Raw genomic sequence first — 10,218 nt, 5'->3', positions numbered from 1 at the left:
GTTTTTTGTAAAAAATAATTTAATATAAAACTTTTTCAGTCAAAATGTTCATAATGTTTTTGTTGCTCTAAAAACATTTTATAGTAGAGGAATGGCTTCATCCACAGAACTCTCCACTGAAGATGTCCATGTTGGTTTGTTTTCAAAAGCCAAAAGATTTCTACACAAATATTTATTGACTATGTTCTACAGTTTTCTGTGAACCGTTGACGCTCTGGACTCGAGAGCCATCCTGATGAGAAATAAAAAATAAAATAAAAATAATTTAAAAAATTGATGAGAAAATAGGTAACACTTACAATTGTAATTCTCCTAAAATAAAACAAAAATAATGGACATGAGAACACAAAGATGTACCATTCTCAGCTGCCTTTCTTCTTGGTAAGTACTGGCGGACTAGAACTGGTCACAACTCTCTGTATTGTTACGGCTAACGTGATGGCTGTTACAATGTGAGGTGGAACTCAGGACAGGACTTGAGCTGTGATTTGGAGAGCTTTGGGAATGACTTAGAAGCTTCCCAGATGAGTTTTCCAGACTGGCCACCATTTGTTGTGACTCCGTGAGCAAGCGTTGCAAGCGACATGTGGATGAGGTCAACCCCTGCTGCTTCTGTATTTTAAAAAAAAGAAAGAAAAGAAACCAAAAAGTCATCTGCTCAGAAGTCAAAATAACAATTAAAAAAAAAAAAAGCAATTTGTGTGCCCTGGTTTTTATATTTTAAGAGTAGATCTATGTAGTCTATACCTTAAACTGTTTTTGGAAGTAGATTAATTCTGGTCATAGTTTGTCTAAAGCGAGAGGACTTACCATAAGAATGAATTACACCTTGGATGGGATGCCAGTCCATCTCAGGGCACCATGCATACACATTTAACATATTCATTCACACCTAGGGGGGAGGTCTCTTAGCCAGTCCACCGACTGACATATTTTAGGGGGGCGGGGGGGTATTTGTCATCGGTTGTATTACCTGTTTGCTGAGTGTTGTGTCCTCTACAAGTCCGGGGCTCATTGTCCTATTCCGTGGTGAGGGTGTAGAGCGGTCCACATACACACAAGTTACATCCCCTGGACTGCGTAAAAAGGAGAATATCATAACCGTCATCAATAATTACTAAGCAGCACTGCTCAAGAAACCTCTAGAACATCTAGTACACTATACATTAGTTCCAACAAATACCTTGTAACATTAATCTCATTGATAATTTGTATTTCAATTAGTTCGTCTGACTGCTGTCCTACCAAGAAACCTGTGGGTCGTTTACAAGCAGCATTCGGTCCATCATTGTTACGGACTAAAGTTTTGCAGCTCTATGCTTGTCTTGTTTCTCTCCATCATACCAGATATTCTGAACATGTTTATGTTCCCCTGATGTAACAAAATTGAATGTGTGATTTTCCTTTTTTCGGGTACGAGTAGGCTTTCGCTATGGCACTCTCCATTTGACCCTCTCATCTCTGTCTTCTGATGCTTACAGCCTTCTAAAGCACAAATTATTCCAGCTACACTCTCTTTATTAAAACGACAAACATATTTTAACAAAAATTGCTCAAATAAGGTTTTTTTACCTTACAAGTGACCCTTGACTTTCATACTGCATTAATACCTCTCTGGTGCTCTCTAGGTTAAGCTTTAAGAGCTGTAAGTCGTTCTGTTGGTGCTCACACACCTATGACAAAAAACAAATACAGATTGACAAGATAAATATGCACACTTTCCCCAAATTCCATATTTCATCAGGTCTAGAAACAAGTGCCTTGAAATTGGATCAGACAGATGACAAGTTCATAGCTAACTCAGTCTCCTGGGGAGAAATGCAAGACTTACTGAGAGAATGCTGAAAAACCGGACGACTGCTTAAAGAGCAACAAATAAGGAAGCGCAATGACATTTTAAGAGACTGATAACTAACAAAAAAATAGCTGACATTCATCATTATCAATGTACGTTCATATTAGCAAAGTACAGCATGGTAGAAAATACCTGCCGCAGACAGAGAAGCTCAGACCCGGTGCGTTCTTGTTTGGATCGCGCGAGCGCAAGCAACTCTTCCCTCCAGCTTTCACCTTCATCTAAGCAACATACAGTGTTAGCATGAACACACTCTCTACCCCAGAAATTCTAAAACAAAACTCTATATTAACTTCATGGTTAAGAGAAAATGACATATGGATTATTAAAATATATGTGGTGTGTTCAGGTCAAACCGGGAGTTTTGATTGTGAGTAAAAACTACCGTCATGTCTCTATTTAATCCCAGCACCAATGTATTTATCCTAGTGTTTCACTAGTGTTTTGATAGCATCAAGGTAGAACGTTTTCTCAGTACGTCAGAGCCATGATCAGACTGGCTGCTTCACATATGAAATGCTGGCCTCCCAGGAACTCCTATAATGGCCAAAACATGTGGAAATGACTCGGAACAAGGTCAGGATGGTACAGGGGATGTGGCAGTAACGCTGAGTTCCGAGTTCTTTTACTGCGCAAGTAGTGTCTGTGGAAACTGTACACACAATCATTCACTAACAGATGCATCTCTTCTGCAATTTGGTGACAAAACATCCATCCATTTTTAAGAATCAGACGTTCTACTGGCTTGATGTTCACAGGAACTATTGCAGTGGGCTCAGTCACCTCGTCCAGGATCTTTAGTGACAAACAATGGAGAGTTTCTTTTTACAATTCAGATGTTTTACTGCGAGTCTCATCACTGTATTGTGATGATAAAGTACTGTGATACACACCGTACTTGGAGACTTGAAGTCTTTTGTAATTTCAGTTAGTTTTACACCTTTGTGCATGAGATATTTAAAGTCCCAGTTTGACTTGAACACCCCTCATGAAATTAATAGTACAATTTGAATACATAAACCTTGCATTTTTTTTTTTATATTGACAAAACTCTGGGCATATCGTTCTACCTGCGAGGATCAGTTCTTTCCTGAGCAGCTGGTTCTCTTGTCTAAGTCGAATGAGCTCCTCTCTCTGACTGTTGTTCTCAAGAGTCTTCTCTTGAAACTCATCTGTAAGGGGGAAATCAAAACATTTTTAAAAGTTAATGATGTCATATCATGCATGGCTCAATACAAAACTTTACTGTAAGGATTTACAATATAATAAAAAATGTCCGCTGTATGAATTAGGCAAGATGGACAATATGATACAAATTTCATGTTGTTTTAGTTTTTCATCCTAGCTGAAAAAAACTGTACATCATCTTGCAGAAGAACTCATTCTTGCTTGTTAGTTATACTGTAGTTGGTTGTGTAAGTCATATTTCATACCACTCTGGATCAAGATTAATATGCCTCCATCACCTTTGCAGTGGTGGAGGATCCTAAACCTAATTTTAACCCTTGGCAACATTGCTTAAGCTCGTGCAGACTGCTTAAAGACTGGTGAATGTTAGAAGCACATTCACAGATTTTTAACTATACTGAGATTTAGGGTTTAACCGTGCCATTTCAAGACGCTCGGCAAAAAACATCCAACTACCGAAACCTACACGCCTTTCAATGTTCATTTATTAGACTGCGACTATATTTCAAGGCCCTAAGTGCCAAACTTCAAACTTTAATATTTTTACCTTTCAGTTGAGCGTTTTGACGTCTGGCCTCTCTGAAGCGGTGCTTGTACTCCTCTGTTTCCTGTAACAGTTTGCTCTCACGAGACTGGCACTCCTTTAGCGACAACTCCGATTTCCGTAGCCGGTCGGTCAGATCTAAAATGCGATCTGTGGCTTCTGTCAGATCTTTGTCCTGAATAAATGCATGTATAAATGAAAGAAACTGTAAAATCTCTCTGCAGGCCATAAAGCTTAAGAGGAAAGAGAGCTACCTTCAGCTTAAGCGTGGAGCTAAGCTCTTCATCATGAACCTGAAGCTGGCCAAGCTGGGATGAAAGAGACAGAATGCTCGAGCTCAGACTTCGATTCTTCTCCTGTAAAAAGTCAGCACCGTTTAATATTAAAACACACCTAAAGGAAAGTATTTGTAAACGGTATAGATGGCGATCTTTTGAGTCTTTTTAAAACCACTATGTCCCACCTCTATTGTTAATCAATATCTGCCTGCTGTCATGCTTGATGTAACTAAACTGTACAGATGCTCGTAACTAAAGAGCGATATACATAATGCAGTAACCTCCAGGTCTTGATGGTGTTGACTGCTGTGCTGATGTCTCTGGCTAAGCTCCTGCATCTGCTGCTGGATGCTGCTGAGCTCCTTGCGGCTGTCCTGCTCTCGCACCTCCGCCATCTTCAAACGCTTGCTAATGGCTCGGATCACCTCATTACGCTTCTGCAGCTCATCTAGCAACAGAAGTCTATTTATTTTCTTTTTATACAGATTTTTTTTAAGAGTCATTTCAGTCTTAATTTTTCTTCATTACTATTTCGTTAAAAAAATTCTGAGATCAAATCAAATTATAAAGCAAGTATGAGTCATGACATGAGTGTATCGTTACACCCCAAATACAGTAGGGTGATTCCATCTCAATTCAACCAGTGGGTTCCACCACATGATTACCGATTTTGCTGATTTTTTTCACCAATTGTTGGTATTGGCATAAAAATAAACCCCCCCAATTTTATTGTCCCAACTCCCACTCATAAAAAAATGGCAGCCATCTTGATTTTTGGCCTCGACACGCTTCGAGACGTGCCACGCCCCTTTTTGAAATCCTCTTTTCCTTAATAACCCACTTGCTATATGGAGATAAAACTGGGTATATTTACGTACTTTTTACGTACAAAGGGATGCAGAATCACCTGGAATGTATCCTAATGAAAACCTTGAACAGCATCCTGACAAAAGAATAGCTTTCCGCAAAATCCATGAAGATAACAGCCTTCTCCCCAATGGGAAGTTTCTCTTTCAGTTCATTCAAATAAGCAGCTTGGGCCTTGGCTGTATATTGATGAGCTGTGCAGGAATCACATTTTTCACTAAGTCTCATAATGAAATCAGACACTGACAAAGACTTGTCAGAAATTTTGCCATGGATTTCATGAGTCCACTGCTTGAACTGAACAGTGTCATCTGGGTCCAAATCAGCATTTTCAAATATACCGTCAAGTTTAGGGCTGGGTCATATTTTACCTTTCACCATTATACCGGTACAATGTTATGTACAATGTTATGAAAATGAAATATCGCGATAGAATATTGGTAAAACGCGCATGCGCAGTGCCTTTGTTTTCATACGCTTATGGCGGAAAAAGCATGGGCGAAAGCAGATCGTTGAATGAAACAGGTGAACCAGAATTGGTTTGTAAAAATGGTGCTGTTAACATTTTATACAGGTTTAATGCACATACAAACAGCTGCTTGTTAATTGAAAATAAATTGATGGTTTTTTTTGCACTAATAAAGTTTTGGAATTGTAAAGTATTTTGTCTCGTGTCAATCATATCGTCAGTTATATCGTTATTATATCGATTATCAGATAGCTTTGATTTAGGGGGGCACTGCTCACATCTGTGCAAGATATAGTCACGAGAATCCAAAAAACAGACAAGCTTTGCCATCAAGTCTTTGTAAACAGATTGTGATTAAGACAACAAACTACATCGAAAAGATTCAATAAATAAATTAACATGAATAAAACACACTCACCTGCTTTTGTTTTTCTGCAATCACCAAGTTCCCTGAGTACGAGGTCACTCATGGAGTTGGTCGGAGATAATTCAACTTTCTGATCAGTATGAACCTGAATGGTTTAGTTACATGATACTGTTTGACAGTGATACATGTATCTTACATGTACCACCATAAAATGACACATTTAATGGTAGATAAGGCCTATTATGTAGATCCATGTACATTCTCTGTATATAAAATGTATATTAAATCGTAAAACATTTGCAAAACCTGGACAATTAATTTTTGATGATTTTTATAAAACAGGGCATAACACACCCCTGTTTTTTATTTATTTTCAAAATGAGGTGATGTGAAGTAACCCCTATTTTTTTGAGGAACATATATACATGGAGACCTTGGGTTCTGGGGGGGTCGAAAAGGGGTACACCCCAAAATGTTTTTCCCAGAAATATCTCCATAACCACAAAAGAGAGCCAAATTGATTACAGAATCTGAATCTACATAAACAATTACATAAATATACCCAGTTTCATCTCCATATGACATATAGCATGTGAGTTATCAGGGAAAGAGGATTTCAAAAAGGGGCGTGGCACGTCTTAAAGCGCGTCGAAGCCAAAAATCAAGATGGCTGCCATTTTTTAACGTGTGGGAGTTGGGACAAAAGAATTGGGGGGTTTTATTTTTATGCCAATACCAAAAATTGGTGAAAAAAATTAGCAAAATCTGAGAAGTGATGGTGGAAAATTTCTCTTCCACTGGTTGATTTGAGATGGAATAACTCAGTATGTAACCACTGATACCTAAAGCAATCAATAAAAAAAAGCCATCTCTAATTTTGAAAATGAAGTCTTACCTTCAAGGCGTGCACACCTCTGCTCCAAAGTCAGTACTCTTTGCCGGTCCTGCTCCCAAGCCTGCAGCTGTCTGTGATGAGCCGCGGCCATGCTGTTAAGCTCTTGATCGCGGTCCTTCAGCTCTGCTATGAGCAGCTGCAGTTCCATCCTCTGCTTTTGGATGGTTGTGATCTCCAGATCAGTTGCACGAGTCTGCCAGTAACACATACAGGCAAAAGATAACTTTTATTATCATCACAGATGGTAATGACATGACAAGAATTAAAAATTAAAGTTCACAGAAGCATAATAGAAACCTTTTTGTTAAAATAAAGTCTAAAATCTATCACCGTGGGTTCTCACCTGAGATGCCTGCATGGCAGAGGGAGATGGTTGCTGGGTTTCAGAGTTATTATACATGCTCTTTGCAATCCGTCTTGCCATGCTGCCTTCATCTGTGTGCTGAACAGTGGAGAATAAAAAAGGTGGACATTTTAAGAATTTGATTAACGTTTATTTATAGAATAGCATTGTAAAATTCTCAATTCTGATTAATTTGTTGATTTATTACCATAACAGCGGCTGTAATTCTAATCGTACCTTTGTTAATACGCTCATCCTAATTCATTATATATTTATACACTAATACAGTCATAAATTACACATTGAAGTGTACAGCACACAAGCGAGATAATTTAAAGTTAATTTATAAATATGTGATTTAACAAAGATAACCAGTGGTCAGCATTGTGGCCTCACACCTCCAAGGTCAACGGTTCAATTCTCTGCCTCAGGTCTGTGTGCATGGAGATTGCATGTTCTCCCCGTGCTTGGTGGGTTTCCTCCGAGTACTCTGGTTCCCTCGCACAGTCCAAAGACATGCACACTGTCCAGGGTGTACCCTGCCTCATGTCCCAAGTCTGAGGATAAGCGGTATAGAAGATAAACGAACGAATGAATGAATTTGCATCACTTCACACAATCAAGTCATTGTTGATTACTTTCCTCCAACATTCAAGATTTAAGAGATTTTGTTTGTCATTTGGACACATCATTTATACAGTGATAAATTACACAGGGATGTGTACGGCACAAAGGCTACATAATTAAAAGTTAATTAGTAAATACGTTATTACTGTACAAGCTTAGGGATGGGAATCAGCAGGGATACGATACTTCATTATCACAATACTGGGGTGCTGACTCGATTTGAGTCTCTGTTAGCACCCTGAATTTAAAAATGTCGCTATTTTTTTCCTTCATTTTGTTACAACTCTAAACAAACAAACTACAGCTAATATTTTATATACAGACAGAGTTCTGCCTGCCAATGTGTAAATAGTTTGGAGCACACCACCTGTAGGATTATAAAGGAACTGCAACACTTTACCACCTTAAGTGCACATATCCATTCATTAATTTTCTATACTGCTATTTTCTATACAGGGTCATGGGGGGCCTGGAGCCTTATTGGGCACAAGGTGGGCAACCCTGGATAGGGTGCCAATCTATTCCAGGGCACACACTCACATACTCATTCACACACAACGGGCAATTTGAGAAAGGGAAATTTTTCTATTTCTGGTTAATAGATGATGGTTGAATTCTGATAAAAATTGTCATTGTTGTGGTACAAGAAGAACATATTACTTCAACACATGATGTGATTGGAAAATGATTCAAGGCACAGCAGCATGATGGCTTAGTGTTAAGCACTGTGGCCTTACACATTCAGGATCAAGGGTTCAATTCCCTGCTTCGGGTCTGTGTCCATAGAGTTTGCATGTTCTTCCCATGTTTGGCGGGTTTCTTCCAGGTACTCCGGTTTCCTCCCACAGTCCAAAGACATGTAAATTGGGTGGGTGGGTGCGTGTGTGTCCTGCAAAGGATTGGCACCTTCCTGAATGTACCCCGCCTCATGCCCTAAGTCTCCTGGGATAGTATCTGTACGAGATAACTGGTATAGAAGATCCAGAAGATACAATTGATTTTAATGACTTTCCTTTAACATTTAAGTGATTTGATTAGCTATTCGTACACATACCAACAGTATGTACCAACAGTACCAACAGATTTTTTTTTGTGCAGTAGATCTCAAAAAAAGATTAATAAAACTGTAGATTTATATATACCATTAGACTTTTTTAATATATATACAAGTTCTCTTACATTGGTGGACCAGAAACCAGTCCCAAAAAAAATCTGTTTGTTTGTCTGTCAATCCAGATTTTGTCACAGCATCACTCAAAACTGGCTGGACAGAATTTAATAAAACTTAGATTAGACACTTGCCAGTCCTTAAGTATTTGACTGGAGTTAAACCTGCGCCATAAATAAAACACAAATGCTGAGTAGAAGGGAAATTATGAGCATTTATGTTCCAGATTTAATAATCTATCTTAAAAAAAGTTTCGAATAAGCTACTTGCTCAATGTAAACAAACACCTGCACCAATATACACTTTATTGCCCAAAGCATTCGCTCGAGTGCCATGAACTTAATTTAATTAGAGTAACATCTAATTCTTAACCATAGCGTTTGATATCATGTTGGCCCACAGTTTGCAGCTAAAACAGCTTCAACTCTTCTGGGAAGGCTTTCCACAAGTTCTAGAAGTGGGTTCATAGTAATTTTTGACCATTCTTCCAGGAGCGCATCTGTGAGGTCATTAACATTGATGTCGATGTTGGAAAAGAAGGCCTGTCTCGCAGTCTCCTCTCTAATTCATCCCAAAGGTGTTCTATCAGGTCGAGGTCAGGACTCTGTGCAGGTCAGGGTCAGGCAAGTTCCTCCACACCAAACTCGCTCATTTATATCTTTATGGACCTTGCTTGGTGCACTGAGGCACAGTCATGTTGAAACTGGTGTGGGGTTGTTTTTCAGGAGTTGGGCTCGACCTTTTTGTTTCAGTGAAAAAAACTCTTAATGCTGAGTACCTGCTGGACTACACAGTGACTACAAAGTCGTACCTACCTACCTTACTAACATACCTTTTTTACAGGAGTGCTGTGCCAGGGGTCAAACAGGAAACCTGATGGAAATAATGAAAATCATATTCAATTTCGATCAACAACACAAGATTACAAGAATAACCACTAAAATCATTTTTATGTTCATTACCATCATTGGACATGAGACTGTTCCCAAAACCTTTTGACTTTTCTTTCCCTTTAACTTCATCCATCATGTCTTCACAAACTGGAGTTGTAGACTTACACATTATCAGCTCTCTCTCATCCCATTAGCAGGTTGTGATTGCCACAATGCTGCTCTGAAGTACATTTCATATGGAATCAAATATTTTTCAGACTTATCACTAAGCAAATCTTACTAACCAAATCTAAATCTAACTAAACAAACTGTGGAGCTGTTAAAGACGTTAATACTTATAATATTCTCAATTTACCTTACTTACCTAGGTGCTAGAATGTTAACGAATTATATTAAAAACAGATAAAATAGTAGTATGAACCTGAGTTTATACACATTTATACTGAAGCAAGAATTAAATGGCATAACTCGGTAAACAGTAACCTAGTTAACAACTAGTTAACTCGCTGTTTTAAACTAACGGCATTTTTAAAATTCGTTATTTTGACAAGAACAGCTTGTGTTAAACCTGATTACTGCCTGCGTTAAAAGCGCATTAATATCCCATCATGTTACACCCCTTCGCATTGCTTTGTTTGTTTATTTTTTTAGCTCTTTCAAATATATTTACTCAAACTACGCAATTAATTCTAGAATTAGCGCTAAACAATTATTATACATTAAA

General features: G+C 38.4%; 1 protein-coding gene across 4 annotated transcripts; it reads right to left on the bottom strand.

Annotated features, from left to right (window-relative positions):
- Nucleotides 1-97: 97 nt before the first annotated feature.
- On the bottom strand, nt 98-10,026 carry ccdc62 (coiled-coil domain containing 62). Of its 4 annotated transcripts, none has more exons than XM_053476162.1 (15): nt 9,859-10,026; nt 9,564-9,714; nt 9,421-9,474; nt 7,205-7,363; nt 6,807-6,905; nt 6,464-6,656; nt 4,147-4,313; nt 3,842-3,943; nt 3,591-3,762; nt 2,926-3,027; nt 1,988-2,076; nt 1,573-1,673; nt 974-1,076; nt 358-612; nt 98-232 (listed from the first exon to the last, which is right to left on the bottom strand). In XM_053476162.1, exons 4-14 carry the CDS (start codon nt 7,352-7,354, stop codon nt 397-399), a joined length of 1,494 nt encoding a protein of 497 aa, XP_053332137.1. In that variant the 5' UTR covers nt 7,355-7,363; nt 9,421-9,474; nt 9,564-9,714; nt 9,859-10,026; the 3' UTR covers nt 98-232; nt 358-396. The 4 variants fall into 4 exon arrangements, with proteins under 4 accessions (XP_053332137.1, XP_053332134.1, XP_053332138.1 ...); XM_053476159.1 differs by having other exon boundaries at nt 9,434-9,474; XM_053476163.1 differs by lacking the exon at nt 7,205-7,363 and having other exon boundaries at nt 9,434-9,474.
- Nucleotides 10,027-10,218: the final 192 nt, after the last annotated feature.

Source organism: Clarias gariepinus, chromosome 17 (genome assembly GCF_024256425.1).
Source record: "Clarias gariepinus isolate MV-2021 ecotype Netherlands chromosome 17, CGAR_prim_01v2, whole genome shotgun sequence".
Taxonomy (NCBI): Eukaryota; Metazoa; Chordata; class Actinopteri; order Siluriformes; family Clariidae; genus Clarias; species Clarias gariepinus.
This window is presented reverse-complemented; position numbering and strand designations above follow the sequence as displayed.

Bases quoted from the DNA above. Each gene is read 5' to 3' on its own strand.
- ccdc62 (XM_053476159.1), bottom strand. From the start codon at position 9,663: ATGTGTAAGTCTACAACTCCAGTTTGTGAAGACATGATGGATGAAGTT. The intron at 3,028-3,590 runs GTAAAAATATTA...TCCCCCTTACAG, and splicing joins TCAAAACGCTCAACTGAAAG to ATGAGTTTCAAGAGAAGACT. The intron at 1,077-1,572 runs GTAAAAAAACCT...CTTTTTACGCAG, and splicing joins AGTCAAGGGTCACTTGTAAG to TCCAGGGGATGTAACTTGTG.